Source organism: Plectropomus leopardus, chromosome 23 (genome assembly GCF_008729295.1).
Source record: "Plectropomus leopardus isolate mb chromosome 23, YSFRI_Pleo_2.0, whole genome shotgun sequence".
Classification (NCBI taxonomy): domain Eukaryota; kingdom Metazoa; phylum Chordata; class Actinopteri; order Perciformes; family Serranidae; genus Plectropomus; species Plectropomus leopardus.
In genome coordinates, this window is record NC_056485.1 from 2,692,825 (window position 1) to 2,711,176 (window position 18,352).

General features: G+C 37.1%; 1 protein-coding gene across 2 annotated transcripts in view; it reads left to right on the top strand.

Annotated features, from left to right (window-relative positions):
- The window catches only part of eml3 (EMAP like 3), a 71,979-nt gene that overhangs the window by 51,739 nt on the left and 1,888 nt on the right, over positions 1 to 18,352 (top strand). For both annotated transcript variants that reach the window (XM_042511983.1, XM_042511984.1), the window contains 14 exons: positions 1,129 to 1,198; positions 2,608 to 2,718; positions 3,141 to 3,236; positions 6,537 to 6,671; positions 7,008 to 7,146; positions 8,150 to 8,301; positions 8,402 to 8,527; positions 12,171 to 12,302; positions 12,456 to 12,523; positions 13,633 to 13,721; positions 14,561 to 14,658; positions 17,781 to 17,868; positions 17,951 to 18,049; positions 18,131 to 18,261. In XM_042511983.1, the coding sequence (XP_042367917.1) occupies positions 1,129 to 1,198; positions 2,608 to 2,718; positions 3,141 to 3,236; positions 6,537 to 6,671; positions 7,008 to 7,146; positions 8,150 to 8,301; positions 8,402 to 8,527; positions 12,171 to 12,302; positions 12,456 to 12,523; positions 13,633 to 13,721; positions 14,561 to 14,658; positions 17,781 to 17,868; positions 17,951 to 18,049; positions 18,131 to 18,261 (1,534 nt within the window). The remainder of the gene's footprint in view (positions 1 to 1,128; positions 1,199 to 2,607; positions 2,719 to 3,140; positions 3,237 to 6,536; positions 6,672 to 7,007; positions 7,147 to 8,149; positions 8,302 to 8,401; positions 8,528 to 12,170; positions 12,303 to 12,455; positions 12,524 to 13,632; positions 13,722 to 14,560; positions 14,659 to 17,780; positions 17,869 to 17,950; positions 18,050 to 18,130; positions 18,262 to 18,352) is intronic.

Here is an 18,352-nt window from a genome sequence, read left to right on the forward strand (position 1 = left end):
TCTGAAGCCTCGAGAGAGTTTCCTGGCACAGACATTCACTTGAACTCAAGACTGAACTGTTTAAAGATTAAAGATGGTGGTGAAAGATCAAAGGTCAAGGTCATGGTGTCCACCTTGAAATTGTGCTGATTGTATAAATGTAGCTATGAAGCATCCATGTTTTCACAGACATGGATGTAAAGCATAAGTGCAACTTTACTGGAGTGCAGAGGCATTCAACTGCATAGTGGCATATTTATTTTATTTTATTTTTTTTAGCTTTTTATGTATGAATTTTAAACCATTTTAAACAGAATAATAACAGCTTTATATTTTTTACACACTATAAAAATGTATAGAGGTTGAAATTGAGGTTGAAGTTTTGAAATTCACTATGTATTTTTCAAGAAAGGTGGCTGATTGCTGAGTCTTAACTCAGGTCATCAAATACCATGACCATAGTTTGGTTGTCAGACTGAAACACCAACTCACAGCATCTGCATTTGAGGACCTGGGAATGAATGAGACTCAACACTCAACTATATTTCTCCAGACTCTCATACTGAACCTTTAATTTGTTGAGTTCCTTTTGCTTCCCTGCAATTGCTGGACTATTTATAGAAATGGCTCCAATTTCTAAACTCTGCAACTGAAGTGCATGTAAACATCCTCAAATTAAAGCTGAGAGTCAGAATTTTAACCACGTAGTTGTTGCTTTGATTCAAATCCAATTGTGCTGGAGTAAAGACAACACAAGCAAAACATGTCTAACTGTTCAAATACTTTAACAGGGTTCCTGCAAGTCTTTATTAGTCTTAGTCTAAAAATAAGGCATTGATTGGTATTAAATGGACTGAAATTGATCTTTCAAAAGTCTTAAAAATGCTCAGACAGTGGAAGTAAGATTTTATGATTGTTTTTTTTTTTTTCTCTGGCATTTTCTTGTGAAATCTCAAAATAATTGGCCAAGATTTAAAATTAAAACGATCCTTTTCAGTATTAGAAAATTGGCCTAAAACCCAATTCGAAGTGGCATAAAAAAAAACCCTGTATAAAAACAACATATTATTTAATAAAGAACAATTTTCATTTTGTCTGGAGGATGGAATTACATACATATATTTGAATTCTTTTTTCTTCTTCCTGCAGTCTTACTCTCCATCCTGACAAGGTGCGAGTGGCATCTGGACAGACAGCAGGGGTGGACAAAGACGGCAAGGTAACCGCCGCTATGATACCAGTCTGATGCACTTTGATCCACTACCAATATTTAAATCTTTAACCCTTTAAAAACTTGGAGCGACATCTCTTTCTTGTGCTGCTTTCAGACGCCTACAAGTATTTAAACCTTTGAACCTTGAGCACATTGTTGCGATGTCTTTCGAAAACATGGGACAACTAAAAAACGTTCCATAAATTGCAAGATATTAGCAGATTTAGAAAAATATGTTTTTAAAAAGCAAGTGAAACTGTCTAGGGAAAAAAGCAAAAAGCTAGGGAAAATTCTTATAGCTACAACTATTATTATAATTACCATATTAACATATTATAAATAATGTTATGTGTTATTATAATTTTTAAGTACTTTTTAAACTTTCCTTTTTCTTTTTTTGTGCTAATTTTCATGTAATTTTCTTTTTAAATTACTTATTTTTTTATTTACATTAAAAACATTTTTGGCTCAATTCTTCTTAAGATGCTCTTTGTCTTTCTCATGTTTTTGAAAGAAATTAAGCTAATCATTTCTGTTTTCAAAGGGTTAAGTGCTATCTACTGTATACCTGTACCCTTATGCATATGGCATTAACTCTTTGATCATTTAAAGCATATAAGCAAATTTTAGAACTATAGTTTTCTGGACATTTTTCCATAGGGTTTTTTTTTTTAAAATAATTTCTTAATAATTCTCTCTCCCTCTATTTTTTCCCTTTTAGAAACTTCTTGCATTTTGCAGGACATTTCTTGCCAGATTGCACTTTCCCCTATGTTTTTGAAAGAAATCAAACCGATATACTCATGCTTCAGAGGTTTAAATGCTTTTGAAAGGCGTCTGAACGCAACACAAGAAAAGTGTTGTGTATCCAGGTTTTCAAAGGATTAATGCATAGGGTCCCTATGAAAGCTGGACATATCCTTGGTGTCCCTAAACACAGGGTTCCCATGGTCACAGATAACCTGGAAAAATCATGGAATTTCACAATTTCATTTTTTAGGCCTTGAAAAGTCATGCAATTTGTAAAAATCGTTGAAAGTTTTGGAAAGTTGTAGTTGTGTTATGAAATTGTTATTGTAATCTTTAGTGGATAACCTTCCACATATTACAACATAACATTAGCTGTCAATGTGATGTCAGTGTTTATCATTATGTACGTTTCTCCTTTTTCTTCAGTGTTCTGTCTCTCCCTTTGTGTCTGCCAGCTAGCTGAAATTATGTTTGAAAAATGCCAGCAAGGAAGGGCAAGAAAAAACAAGTTATTAATATTATACTTGAAAAGTTATGGAAAAGTTTGTCAAATTTTGTCGTCTAGGAAAATGTGTGCTTTACTTTATTACCAACCTGAACTCTAATGCAGATCTATAGCATTTTGCTCCATTTTGATTGTGTGTGTGTGTGTGTGTGTGTGTCAGCCTCTGCATCCTTGTGTTCATATCTGGGATTCCACCACCCTGGTCACCCTGCAGCAGATCGGCCTGGGAACCTTCCAGAGGGGAGTGGGATCCGTTGCATTCTCCTTCGCTGTGAGTTAATTGCAATATAACATTAAACTGATTCTCAAACAGTCCTTATGAAAAATGATTAATGTCTTCAGCAGCAAGAGCCAGACCTTTATTACAGACATGCTGATACTTGCCCCGTCTCAATGAATTCGGCTTGATGTACATTTTCATGGCACTATACTTACTATACTAACAAGAGTCACCACTCTGCTGAGAATACAAATCCCTCTGTTTTCAACCTAAATATAGTTTTTAACTTAGACAAACAAAAAAAAGGATAAAGTCGAAGTGATTGGAAATATTTAGTCGGTGGTGATGTTTTTTTAGTCTTCTCAGCAGAGTGGTGACCTGACTTTGTTACACTGATGGATTGAGTGAATTAGTGCTGTGGAAAGGTACATTATATTGAGTTTACAGTGTTTCCTTGTTCCGGATGTTTCCAGGACTCTGGAGCTTTTCTGTCTGCGATTGATGACTCCAACGAACACATGCTGTCAGTGTGGGACTGCAACAAGGGGACAAAGCACGCAGAGGTCAAGGTAAACAAGTCAGGGGTCAATGAACTGTACAGGCTGAACCCTCAGGGACTGTTAGGTGCATTTTACGCCCTTTTCTTTTTTCATTTTTGATCACTTTGGCTGTGTTTGTGCATATGGCATAAATCTTGGTAAGATTGTGTATTTTTTTTAAATCAGTGAATTTCCAGCTCAGCTCCGACAATAAGTCTCAAATACACTGTGGAAACTAAATTGTTACATTCAGACTGTTAAGGTCAAAAAATGCTCCATTGAAACCCATTCAAACTGACATTTTTGGTTCCACAGCCATCAAAGCATAAAAACACGCACTGTATTATTTCTGGGTGTCATTCTGGGCTTTTGACTTGGAATTTGTCATCTTAAGTATTTTCCACCCAATGCTGTCATTTTTTCCCATATTTAGAATATGGAGAAAATACATGCTATTGCCACTACGTGCACTGTCACAATCAATGTTGCTGCAGATCATTGACACATGCCAGACTGTCAGGCACAAACAAAAAAAAATCTAATCAGCATAAAATGATCAAATCACCAATCATTTTTGGTGTTTTTTTTCTTTCTAAATAACATAGTGGCATGATGAGAAAAACCTGGCATTCAAAGGGTTAAAATTCTGAAAATTAATGAGTATTTGATAGTTATGATTAGGACTGATGTTGGTTAAAAAATAAACTCAATAAAAGCAGGAAATCATATTAATTTATAATAATATTTATAGCCTGAGTCTGAGAAGTACATTTTATGTTCAGAGTGGTATGAGTGTAAATATATGACACCGAAAAAAAAAAAGTATGTATCGACTATAATTTGATTAGCAGAATAACACATAATAATAGGTGATCATACATTTTGTGTGACATCCTCCGTTGTTTGGCAGACAAAGTTAACTTACATGAATATTTACTGGGTGGAAGGGCATAAATGTGTTTTGTTCATGTGTTGTCACATAAATAAGAACGAAGAATTCAGGCTGTTCTGAAGGCAAAATTAGCAAGATTAGCAAGGTGTAACTAAGAAAGTAGCCGCTGAGTGTATAAATAGTGTTTTTTCCCCATTGTTTTTGAAAGAATTTAAACCAATTTGCTCAGGTTTTAAAGGGTTAAATAGCTTGTGAAAGGCATCTGAATGTTGCACGAGAAAATTGACGTCAGTCTCGGTTTCAAAAGGTTAAAAGCATGAATCAGTAAAGTCAAGTTAGGGTAGAAATGACAGGAAATTAAAGTCCAATAATTCGCCCATCTCGTAAATGTACTTTTATATCTGCATTATATGGCTCTGAGCAACAAACTGCCCTCGTTTATTAAAATGTCGGACTGTTCCTTCAACAGGTTTTATGACAGTTCTGACTGATTGAGGGTGCACGCTTTTACAGTCTGACAAAGTTTGACATCATCTGACATTTCTAAAATGATCAGTCAACACAGGGTTTCACAGTCCCTCCAGAAACAATGAAATCCTTCAGCTGTAGTTCCAGCTTGACAATCAGCCTCGGTGACGGATGCCCGGCGCGGCCTCACGCTCGCTGCGTAGATGCTTTTCATAAAGGAGGTCTGTTTGGAGAGATTAAAGGGGGGGAAAGATGGCGGTTGTGTCTCTGCTCTGCTTTTATGGGCTTTTATCCCAAAAAGCCTCAACTTCCCTGAGAGCAATTTCAGCACGGCTGTCATGGCAACAGTGTAAATATTTTATACCATGAATTTATCCAGCTGTATGTATGTGTGTGTGCGTGTGTGTGTGTGTGTGTGTGTGTGTGTGTGTGTGTGTGTGTGTGTGTGTGTTCTAATGCAGCAGTTGGAATGTATAGGTGGGTGTTTGAACTTGTATATCATCTGGAGTCAAGAATTTAATGGGCTTGTGCAAGAAGCTGAGTGTTGTGGATGGACCAGTGTACGGGCTGCAGAGCGGGCAGGCCGCGCCACACTGACCCACACTGTATAAACATACGAGTTCATCCAACAGGAACAAGATAATTACACCCCCTCCCCTCTGCACAGCAGTGGAAGAATCCATATGCCACTTTACAGCCACCATGAATGAGCTTTTTGTGTAGAAATGATGCTTCTGTACATTCTGTTCATACTGTACATTCGCTCACCAAAGAGCTGCCGCTGGGAGTGTGTTTACACTTTGTGTGTGTGCTGGCAAAACAATCCTCCATCATTCTCTCAGGAGTTCTACAGTAACCATGAGTTATAAAAATGTAACTTAAAGCTGCCAGTCTGGATTATTTCTACGACTTCCTGACATCATAAACAGCTGAAAACACAACATGTGTTGGATTAACGCCTTACCACAGCGATACACAACTGTCTTTGCTTGGGGGCCACTTTTGCAAAATGACAGGCGGGCCAGGGGCCAGTGGCAGAAGCCCCATACATGTTTCTAGCATTTAAAGACATTTCTAGCATTTGAGGACATTTCTAGAATCTTCAGACTTTTCTCATATTTTAGGACATTTCCAGGATACTTGGATGTTTTTGGATTTTAAGACATTTTTATGATTTTAGGACATGTCTTGAATTTTAGGATATTTCTTGCATTCTAGCATTTCTCTAGGATTTTAGGACATTTATGATTTTAGAACATTTCCGGATTTTAGAACATTTCTTGCATTTTAAATGTCTCAAGGATTTGAGGACATTTCTCAAATATTTGGACATTTCTTGGATTTTAGGACATTTCCAGGATATTTTGATGTTTCTAGGATTTTAAGATATTTGTATGATTTTAGGACATTTCTTGGATTTTAAACGTTTCTAGGATTTTAGGATGTTTCTTGCATTCTCAGGACATTTCTCTGATTTTAGGACATTTCTAGAAGTTTTAGACATTTTCCAGATATTAAGACATTTAGAGCATTGCCAAGATTTTTTGGCTGTTCGTATGATTTTAGGATGTTTCCAGGATTTTAACATGTTTCTAGGTTCAGGACATTTCTCGTATTTTGATGCTGTGATGCTGCGGTGATTGGCTGCTCGTAAAACCAAACAAATATTCCAATAGTCTTGATCTAGGTACAAAAATTATCAAATGCAGGTTTGGAATGGAAAAGTTTTGATACTACTTGTTACTGGGTTACTTTGGTTGATGTTTAAAGGTACTGAGTACTAATACCTAGCCCTAATTAAAGCTATGAAAAAACGTATTAGCCCTTATTTAGTCTCTATGGTCTGGTTTCAGAATTGTCCTCCTTCTTGTGATCATTGTAATCCTGTGGGATGTCACAAAGGCTTAACTGACGCAGTAGTCATTTACACTGTAATGGTCCTAAACGTGTGTTTGTGTGTGTGTTTTTAGAGTACCAACGAGGCGGTGTTCGCTGTGGAGTTTAACCCCAGCGACAGCACCAACATCATCACCTGCGGTAAATCCCACGTCTACTTCTGGACGCTCAACGCAGGACAGTTCACCAAGAAACAAGGCATCTTTGGAGTAAGACACACTTGAGTTTACTTTCTGTGTCTTTTAGTTCCTTTATAGTCTGAGTAAGTTCTACAAAATTAATTTGTAGCTTCCTCAGTTTGAGGCCTAAAAGGGAAGTATGGTGCAAAACTAAGAGAAGTGAAACTTGAGAGTAACTATGGAGTCTGAAGAGTGCAAATATTATACATCCAAAAAGTCCAAAAAGGATTTAGAGTCTGTACTTTTCACTAAAAGTGGACTCACCAACATGAGTTTGAGCTGCTGAAAGTTCTTCTTGGAATATTCATTATTGCATCTGTTCTAACAGTGGATCCAAATATTGTTCCATAAACAATCTTTTTTTAGAAATACAAGAAACCGAAGTTCATCCAGTGCTTTGTGTTCAGTCTGACTGGAGACGTTCTGACCGGAGACTCTGAAGGAAACATCCTGACTTGGGGCAAATCTGCTGCAGATGTCAAAACCCTCGGTAAAGGGGCCAAAGGTCAGTGCTGCGGATCACTATACACTACAAAAAAATGAAATATTTAATATTTTGTCAGTTTGAATGACAAAACTACATAAGCTCGAGCTGGAAGACGCCTGAGAAAAAACTCAACCAGATGAACTGGTGTTACTGCCACATGGTTTTATGCCTCTGTGCACCACTCAAGGTACGCATACAGTTTGCATCCATGTCTGCGTACATTTGTATGATTCATCTTCCCCCAACAGCTCGGATGATCTCGACAATCAGCACTTTACAGATTAGTGTCACAAATTCAGAATCTGAACAAATGTCTCCCCCTCTGTTCCTGAGATATGACACTGAATAATGGCCAGAAAAGTGTTTTTTGCTGAAAATTATGATGTCACAGTGAAGCTGACCTTTGACCTTTGGTATATACAATTTCACCATGTCATCATTACATTCTATTAGACATTTAAGTGAAATTTTGTCGTAATTAGAGAACGAATTATTGAGTTATGGCTAAAAACTTGTTTTGTGATGTCATAGTGACCTTGACCTTTTATCAGTTCACTCTTAAGAGCCATTTGAAGCAATTCCCTAAAGGTGTTCTTGAAATAATGCATCCACAAGCGTGAGACAGACAAGGTCACAGTGACCTTGAACTTTGACCTGTGACCACCACAATCTAATCCTTTCATTGTTGAGTCCAAATCAGCATTTCTTCCATATCTGAAAAATTTCCATAAGGCGTTCACGAGAATGAAACGGATGCAATGTCACATTGACCTTTACCTTTGACCATCAACCACAAAAATCTAAGTAATTCATACGTGAGTCCCGGTGAAGACGTTACCGCCAGGTGTTTTTGAAACATCACATTCAGGAGAATGGGACAGACAGATAACCTGAAAACATAATGCCTGTGGCCTCGGCTATCGCCAGCACAGGTGCATAACAGTAATATGAGCATACTGACAAAACTTTTGGCCCTTATTTGTCTCCATACACACTGATAACCTGGTTTCGTTTCCCACAGAGACTTTCCAGATCATGCGACAGACCAGAGCCCACGAAGGCAGCGTGTTCACCCTGTGCAACCTGCAGGGCGGCGCTCTGCTCAGCGGAGGAGGGAAAGACCGTAAGATCATCCGCTGGAGCGCCGACCTGGCACCTGAGAGAGAGTGTGAGGTGAACCACAACTGTGTGTGTTTGACATGCTGCTGGTGGAGCGCTCTGAGGGAATAAGAGGGAAAGTGATGATTGCTGATTAATGTCATTATTTGTCCAGATTCCAGAAAATTATGGGGCAGTCCGCACCATTGCAGATATTGATGGGGAGGAACTTTTAGTTGGTACGACCCGCAATGCCATCCTCAGAGGCACCTTCTCAGATGGATTTGTGGCCATAGTCCAGGTGTGCCTTTTTTTTTGTTTTTTTGTTTTATTCTGGGATCAAGCTTTTAAATGCTTTGTATGTACTGTGCCATTATTAAGAGAGTTCTGGTAACAGTAAGTGCAGTTTAACCCTTAAACACCTGGATTGACATTGATTTTCTTGTGCTACATTCATACGCCTTTCACTAGCAATTAAACCTCTGAATCTGGAGAAAAAAAAGGTTGCGTTTTTTTCAAAATCATGGGGAAATTATAATGAGCAGCTTGGCAAGAAATGTCCTGCAAACTGCAAAAAAAAGAAGAGGGGATTATCATATATTATCAAAAATAAGAGGAAAAATGGCAAGAAAAGTACATGTATAACTGTTAACTATATATTGAAAATTATGTTACAGGAAATAGACAGAATTTTAAACTCTTTCTTGAGTATTTTTGTTAGTTTTTTTTTCTTGTTTTCTGGTAACTTTCCTTTAACTTTTTACTAATTTCTTGCTAATTTTTGTGCCATTTATTATTCAGTTTGTCATCACCATCCCATGTGTTTTTGAAAAAAATCAAGCCAATTTACTGATGTTTCAAAGGGTTAATACTACAGAAAACACTCCTTGAGCAGCTACTCAGTCAGAAATACAACAGAAGAGCAACTGCTGTTTGTGTTTACAGTGCAAAACAAACTCACTCTTTAAATGAAGAAGCCGGACAATCATGAGGCTTTTTTCCATAATGCCATGAGCGAGTATTCTTTATCATTTATTCACATTAGCTACCACAGAGGTCTTCCTGAAATCCACACATAAAAAACATGAAGCAAGACATATACACATATAAAGAGCCTATTTAAGAATGTGTAGACAATCTTACCTAAAATAATCTTGGAAATTGATTGCCTTGAAAAAGGAGCGTAAATATAATTATTAATCTTCATCTATGTTTACTTTATATCTAATTGTTAAGGTTACTTAATTACATTTAGCTATATTTACTTAATTTGGGGATGTTTTTACAACTTAAAGATGACGAGAAATTACCTTGTTCTCTTTAAGTGTTAACAACTTCAGTAAAACAAGTTAGTTTGACTTAACTTGATCATGACAAAGAGGATTTAGCCAATGATGATGTTAGGAGATCTGCCAATTCTGTCTTGTTAACATGGTTAAAAAATACAGACATGATTGTTTAGTTTGCAACCAGCAGAATGCAGATAAAAGGCACAATAAACTTTGTTGACTGAAGTTGCTAAAATGTAGGAAGATTTTTTGAATCAAACTTGTCATTAAGTTGCAACAACTTCATGATTTTAAGTGAGTATAACTACATTTTAAGTAAACTTAACACTTAGAAATTAACAAAAATTAGGACAAATGGTTTTATTTATTCACATTTTTCAAAGCAATGTGTTTCCTAGATTTTTTAAATTAAAATAAAATTGTCTGATTTTACAATTCAGCTGAATGCTTTTAATGTGAATTGGCAGTAGTAGAATGTTTTTTTTTACCATAACGTACAGCTTCCATATGAGGCGAAGAGTGTTAAAAGTAAACAGAAAGGCTTATGCTACTGATATAAGATCACAAACAGTAACACTGAGATTACATGCTGCATTGTTCCCTGATAACCCCTACACATGCAAAGGCTATTTGAATCCAGTGTGGGAATGGCGGACTCCGCCACTGTCATTGAAAACAACTACAGAGAGAGATAATTACTGGATGGAAATACTAAAAATTACTATTGCAGTAAAAATCTTACCATGCGTAGCATAAAAAAACTCACTTCATGAAAATTTTAAAGACTGTACCTTTAAAGCAAGTCCTGCATTTTTACCCCATCTTGAGGCTCTCTGCCACTTGCCAAAATCAAGTTTGAAAACTTTTAGCATTTCAGTTACTATTGTGCTTATGTGGCACAACTTCATGTAACTAAATCCCCTCAATGTTCCATGTGTTGTTGCACGCTGTGCATGATGGGCACTTGAGCTTGATTTAACATGTACACAGTGCACAGAGACGGGGAGAAATGGGGGGGTCAGAAGCTCATTTTTATCCCATGGGTCTCTAATGTGTTAATTCAGCCTGAGTATCTGGTATCCACATTTATTCAGCGTGTTAAGATCCAACAGATTACAGTCAACAGCTGGCATCAGAACGCATGTTAGAAATGTCTGTACTGACCACTGGAATTTGGCTTCCTGCTCACTTTTGATGTTTGTTTTTTGGGAGACTAAAACCACTTCCAGACAGAAAAGACGAGGAAAGTCTGCTCCAAGCTGCAGCGTTCGCTATACTATACTATACTACACCCAGCGAGTGTTGGATGAAGGGAACCACATGATTTTTTTAATGTTACGAAATGTACAGGTGATTAATGTACAGCAGAGATTATAGACATTTTTTTAAAAAGCAACATATCTAAAGTGCACTCACATGTGTTTGTTTGGGGGCTATTTGAAAAACAAATTTTTACATTAAAAGCTACATTTGAAGCTGAAAAGTTGAAAAATGAATTAAAAAAAAAAAAAAATGTACATGTTAATGATAATTTACAGTGACAAAGGCATCAGATTTTATTTTGATTTATTTCTAAAATCAAACAACTTATTTCTTTTCTTCTCATTTCATATATAAGATAACAAAGACTGGAGGCTTAAAACAGTGTATGGCTTTATCCAGCTTGTGTTAATGGTGTAAAGTCCTCCTTCTTCAGTGCTGCTTTTAGACATTTATGAAAATGTTTGATTTTAGAAATTAGGAAATTAGGATACTTCAATTACTCAGTTCCACAAAAAAATAAGTGAGAATTTCATTTATTTGTTTTTCTGTGTAAACCAAATATTGGAAAAAATCAAATAAATTAGGAAACAAAACAACAAGTTAAATTTATGTTGTTCTTTAATTTTTTCACTTTGCGCATGCTGAGTCACAGCAGAATGACACTATAGGAAATAAGAAAATAAATCAATAGAAATCAAATGAAACTGCTATCGACGAACACACCTAAAGGTAGCATTTAGCACATCGTTTTACCGCACTGAACAAGATGAAAACATATTTTGTTTTTTCACTCCATTTTGTGTGTGTGTGTGTGTGTGTGTGTGTGTGTGTGTGTGTCAGAGCTATTATAGTTATTTATTTATTTAATTTTTTTCATTTTCAGCCCAGCTTAGTTTCAGTTTGTTGTCAGAGTGGGTTTGCTTGTTTCAGTTTCATTTTTATTGTTTAAAATGTTATGTTTTGCTTTAGTCTTTGTAAGTTTCAGTCGTAGTTTTAGTTTAGTTTTTCAACATATCGTGGATATTTGTCAAGATTTAAGCAGTTTAAAATTGGCATTGACATTGACAATATAAACACTTTGTGAAGGCAGCTGACTCACACTTATTTAGACATTATAGTCTCCAATAAATAGATGCACCAAGGCCTCCTTATGCTTGTTGTGTTGATAAACTTGACATAAACTAAAGACATTTCCTGCATGTTTTATTTTATTTTAATCACACACATAATATCATTTCAGTTAGTTTTCCTTTTTTCTACAGTCTTGTTTTTATATTTATTTCAGTTAACTAACACCTTGTGTAGTTTTTAGTTGAGTTTTAGTAAACTACATTAACCTTGGTGTGTGTGTGTGTGTGTGTGTGTGTGTGTGTCTCTATCTGTCTGTCTCAGGGTCATGTGGATGAGATGTGGGGGCTGGCTACACACCCCTCTCAGAACATCTTTCTCACCTGTGGCCACGACCGGCAGGTGTGTTTGTGGAACACAGAGGAACACAAGCTTGACTGGAGCATCACCCTGGAGGTACGACACACTCATGCTGGACTCCAGATAGTTTCCAGTACTTGTATTTGAATACAACACACACACGCTGCTAACTCCTGCCCTGTGTGTGTGTGTGTGTGTGTGTGTGTGTGTGTGTGTGTGTGTGTGTGTGTGTGTGTGTGTGTGTGACAGGAGTATGGGCTGTGCGCTGGTTTCTGCCCGAATGGATCAGTGGTTTCAGTCGGCCTCAGCACAGGAAGGTAACACAGCACAACGCTCCAGCACTACCCCTCAGAAAATCATTCAAATGATCAATTTATGCAGTATATCAAGAGAGACTGAGAGATGACTTTTGGGAATATGTTGATTCACTTCCTTCCCAAGCGTGATAGTGTCCAGATGGAAAACCCTCTGAGAGCTGAGGGGAACCGCAGAGTGTCGTGATGATTCTCTGTGGGATCATGTCGACCAGTGAAATGCTGCACCTTACACATAAATATTGTAATATTGTAATATTGGCTGAAAAGTATTCTATGACATGGTATTTCTACAGTGGGGCCAAGACCCCTAGGGGTGAGTTACTACAGGGGGTCTGCCAAACTATTGTTTAAATTATTTATTTATATTTATGAAACATCTTTTAAAAAATTAAATTAAGGATGCACGATATTGGGTTTATTGCCAATATCTGATGTGCCAGTATATAGAAACTTATTTGGCCGATAACCAATATCGATATCGATATATCCACTTTTTTCTCCACCACATTTTAGTGATCATCAGGTGTCTTCTGTAGTGGAATCAACATCATAATATGCGTACTCTTATCATGATGGCCCACCAACAGATGGAGACATGAAATACAATGCTTTTTAATGCATTTAATCTTTATTCATTGTGTAAAATAAGAAAAATACTTCAACTTAGGTTTGATGTTTTGCACATGTTCACTATGTCAAAAAAAAAAGAATAAATAAAATAAAAAAACTTGTGATGTCAAGAAATCAGCATGTTGGTCAATACCAAAATTTTATTTTGAAGGCAATATGCGCCGATACCGATGTGCCGATTTCATTGTGCATCCCTAATTTAAATATGTCTGAGAATCAAGGTTGATCAAGATGAGATGAAACATCACAATATACATACATAACATTGATGACTGGCTCAATATTTTTCCAATCCAGTTTAATGTGAAACTCAGTTTTATACAATATATGTAGTAGGGACTAATGGGTAATCGGCCTGACACACATTAAAGAGCCCTGCTCTGTGCCGTTACATACATGTGCCTAAACTCTGTGTCTGCTGTCTGCTCAGAGCTTATCGCTGATGCTAAAGCTCTCCCTCCCCTCTGTAACACCTCCAGGTGGATGGTCCTGGACCTTCTGACCAGAGAGGTGGTGTCTGAGTCCACCGATGGCAACGAGCAGCTGTCTGTCATGAGATACTCACCAGGTCAGACTCTTTTGTCTCACTGCTCTCAGTTATGGCTCAAGTGAAATAAATTAATTAAAAAACACATCAAGTGTTTGTGGCAGGAAGGTTATTTCCATAACAGCAGAGATGGAGCACAGTAGGCGGGTTTCTGTTACAGATTTGCGCAAAATGTATGTGATATTTTGGAAATGTTGATAAAACACAATTGTGATATGACTGTGTTTCCACCAACAACATCCCAGTAACCATGGTGATGGATGTTCAAAACATTAGCAGCTTTATTTCTATTGCAGCCACCTCACTAGCCGTCATTATTTCCAATCCAAGGCCACGTAGGCGTGTTATGGAGCCATAATGGAAAGGCGAGCCCCTTATACGTTGAAGCGACCATGCATGATGGATTTCTGGGAGGTGATAGTCCACGATTTCACAGAGGAATCGTGGATTCAAAAGTTCCAGATAATCCACTCAACTTTTGAAGGGTTATGTGATGCAATAACAGCTCTTGTAGCTCCCAGTTCCTACTGACAAGCACATTGCCATAGCATCATGCAAGCCTTAAAAATGTTTCCATTGCAGTTTGGACAAATATGTTGTTGTTTTTTTTTTTTTTAATTAACATGTTTCTATTAGGTGTATTTTATATTTGCAATTTCTATTTGCGCAATTTGAGGGTTAAATGGAAACTTGCCTAGTGACTGCACCATGTCCACAATCCCACATATAAGAACAGGCCAGTGTGTTTAGCCAAAATGAAATTTCAGTTCCCTGTATGCACTGAATAAAAGTCTGGACTCTGAGAGAGAGATAAAGTGGAAATCCCCGCTAACAGCATGAATGGCCTCCTGTGTTCTCAGACGGCAGCTTCTTAGCTGTTGGATCTCATGACAACTTCATCTACATCTACAATGTGACCGAGAGTGGCCGGCGATACACCCGCTTTGGGAAATGTAATGTGAGTAAAATATCAAATCCATGTCCAAATGTTTCCTCTTGTCCCCGGGACTGTCTCCTGATCCAGTCTGACTGTCTCTCTGCGTTACTGCTCTGTGCCTTTTTCGACATGGCAGCTAGGGATGTCAGTCTCAGTTCATTTTGCTTTCCAAGGCTAAGTAGCCATTAATCTCTAACTGACCGCGTAGTTTTTAAGAAGAAAAACAGTGCAAAGGGATGTGAAATACAAGAGGCACTTCCCTTTTAGCCTCAACAGTGTTAAATTACCTCACAGAGCTTTAGTTGCTTTTCCAATAGCTGCAGCAGATTATCAGCCTGGCCGATATTGGGGCCGATGTTTGGCATTTTGCCGATTGTCTGTGTCTGTTTTATTTTAATGATCGCTGACAAATTTAAATCAATTAAAAAAGTTCAAAGAAAGTGTCGGCATCAGAGGAACTTTTACTTTTACTTTTTAAAACTTCATTCATTCTTTTTTTTCACTAGTGGTGCTAACTAATGCTAACTATTAGCCCATCAACAGAATTAGGATTTAAGTCTGGTAATATTGTATATTTTTCATACAGTCACATCAGAGTTTCTTCATTTCGGTGAACACACACACACACACGCACACACACACACACACAAACACTGTAGTTTGTACTCACACACACCGTCCTCCTGCCACATATACTCTTAATACTAGTGCACCAAATGTGGATTCATCCACTGCTGAAAATAGCCCCCAGTAAATGCACTATTTCCTCCTGTTTGAGTCAAATTTGTTTAAACACCACAGCGACCATCTGTTTTAAGAAATGACTGGGCCTTTTTTTCCCTCTAAACTTAATTTTGCAAAAAAGCTGAGACCAATATATGTCCAAAATGATACAAAACATAAAAAACATAGTGAAAGAGGACAGTAAGATAATTGTACAATAATCAGCAGGCAAGAACTACACAAATTAGCAAAGACATCACAAAAAGACACACAAAAAGAAAGGAAGACAGAAAACTTGTAGATGTGATGGCCTTCAAAGAGGTCCTTCAGTAAGAAGATGTATGAATATCTTTATATTTATGACCGAACCTTTAAATAACTGAAACTATATATTTGGGAAGTTCTTTTATAAACGTATGCCTGAGACTCAAACTGACCTGCACAAGTTTTTAAGACCTTTCTGAGACCTGGACCTGAGTTGGGACTGAGCACGGTCTGTCTGTTTGCTGTACACGACATGCATGGATGCAGATGTTTTGCAGAGTTACAAAAAGAAAAACTGAGAGAAAATTTTTTTTTGGTGTTTGATTTCTGTTTTTCATCTTCAAACAGAAAGCAGACACAAAAGGATGTCATTTAACAGTTCAATAAGAACATGTGGTGTAATGGGGAACATTCACAACCCCCCCCCGTGCATACCCACACAGCCGGCCGGGAACAGAAAATGAATACCGACAACAACAAAAGTTAACAGTTTCAGTATGAAAAAGTTTGAGGAACATTGACATCAGAGCAGAACGTTTATCATTTTGGTTATGCAGCATTTGTCTTGGCTGAATGAACTTGGTGTGATTACTGATTCTAAGTTAGACTTTAAATCACATATTAACCCTTTAAAACCTGGAGCAACATCACTTTTCTTGTGTTACATTCGGATTTCTTTCACAAGTATTTAAACCTTTAAGCCGTAAGGAAATTTGTGCGATTTCTTTCAGAAATACTGAAAGCAGGCAACAAACAACTTTTTTTAAAAAATGACCAAAAAATTTGCAAGAAATTAGTTACATGAAAACTACCTGAAATTAGCCAAACGAAAATAAAAGTTAAACAAAAAAGAAAAAAGAAACAGGAAATGACCTGAAAAAATGCTAAAATAAAATGATAATTTCTCATAATTATAATTATTATAAATATAGCTTTTATGGTATTTTTCCTTGGTTATTTTAACATTTTCTAATGCTTCTACCTTTTATCTTTTTTCAGCTAATTTTTAAGGTCATTTTTTTTTCATGCAAAGTTGCTTATCTTTTAGTCTTTGAAAGAAATCACACAAATCTGCTCAATGTTTCCGAGGTTTAAATACTTTGGAAAGGCACAAGAAAAGTGATGACGATCCAGGTTTCAAATGGTTAACAATGTTACAAAGGTTGTCTTCTTTCACCTGAGAAATATTACTAAAGTTGGACCTTACCTTTCCCAGGATGATGCAAAAAAGTTGGCGCATTTTTTCGTGTCTGGACTATTGCAATGCACTTTTTACCAGTCTACCCAAAGAAAGTATCAACAGGCTGCAATAAGTCCAGAATGCAGCAGCCGGAGTCTTGACGAAAACCAGGTGACGAGATCACATGACTCCAGTTTTAGCATCACTATGCTGGCTTTCCATAGTACTACATACTTGATTTTAAAGCATTACAGCAGCTTCTTACCTATCTGACGTCCTGGTTTGATGCACCTGAAAGAGTCTGATCACACAAATAAGCAAAGCAACCTCTGTAGATGTTTTAAGAAGCAGCTCAAGACACATTTCTATGCTCCTCCTTTAATGAATTCCATCTTCTATTTATCTATTTTTATCCCATATTATGGTTGTTTTTTCTTATGATCTTGTTTTGTGCTTTTATGCACTTTTTTGCACTTGTTTTTACTTTTGTCGTTTAATATTTCTTTTATGTTCATATTGTTAATATTTATTTTATTTGTTTCCCCCCTCTGGTCTGTCTGCAACTCATTTCTAGAGTTAAGGTATCTATGTGTTGTATAATATTTTTATCTTTTATTTTTTATGCCTCTATGTGCTTTTACTGTTTTTACTTTTGTTGTTAAATATTTCTTTTATATTTATATTTCTTTTATTTTTTTCCACCTCTGGTCTGAGTGCAGCTTATTTCCAGAGTTATGGTATCCATGTGCTGTGTAGTGATTTGATTTTATTTTAATTTTTATATATTCAACATAAAGATTTAATATTTTGATATGTATTTATCTCTGAATATTGTGAGGTTTTCATTTTTAGCACATTCACATGTAAAGCACTTTTAGCTGCATTGTATGTATTAAAGGTGCTATACAAATCAAGATTATTATTTTTTTTTCTTTTAATTATTATTATTACTTCCTCTTTCTGTATGTCCAATCAGGGTCACTCCAGCTTCATAACTCACCTGGACTGGTCCAAAGATGGAAAGTACATCATGTCCAATTCAGGGGACTATGAGATCCTTTACTGTAAGTGAACATTCGGTCCATAACTTCAGTCAGACGGCACTCCACTCTGCTGCTCTGACTGTGAACATGTTCATTCTGACAGGGGACATCGCAGCCGGCTGTAAGCTGCTGAGGAATCGCTTTGAGAGCAAAGACAGAGAGTGGGCCTCCTATACCTGCGTGCTGGGCTTCCACGTCATGGGTGAGACATGGAGCATTTGCATGTGGCGTGTCCTCTAAATAACGCCTTGTCACACTGATGACTGCTGCTGTTGTGTTGCAGGCGTGTGGTTGGAGGGCTCAGACGGCACGGACATCAACGCCCTGTGTCGCTCCCACAGTGAGAGGATGGTGGCTGTGGCCGACGACTTCTGTAAAGTCCACCTCTTCCAGTACCCCTGTCCCAAACCTAAGGTACTGACACTGTCACTGTCACACTACTAGTCATAGGACTGTAAATAACTTCCTGTTTCCTTCACAGATACTTAAACCTGAACATGAAGAG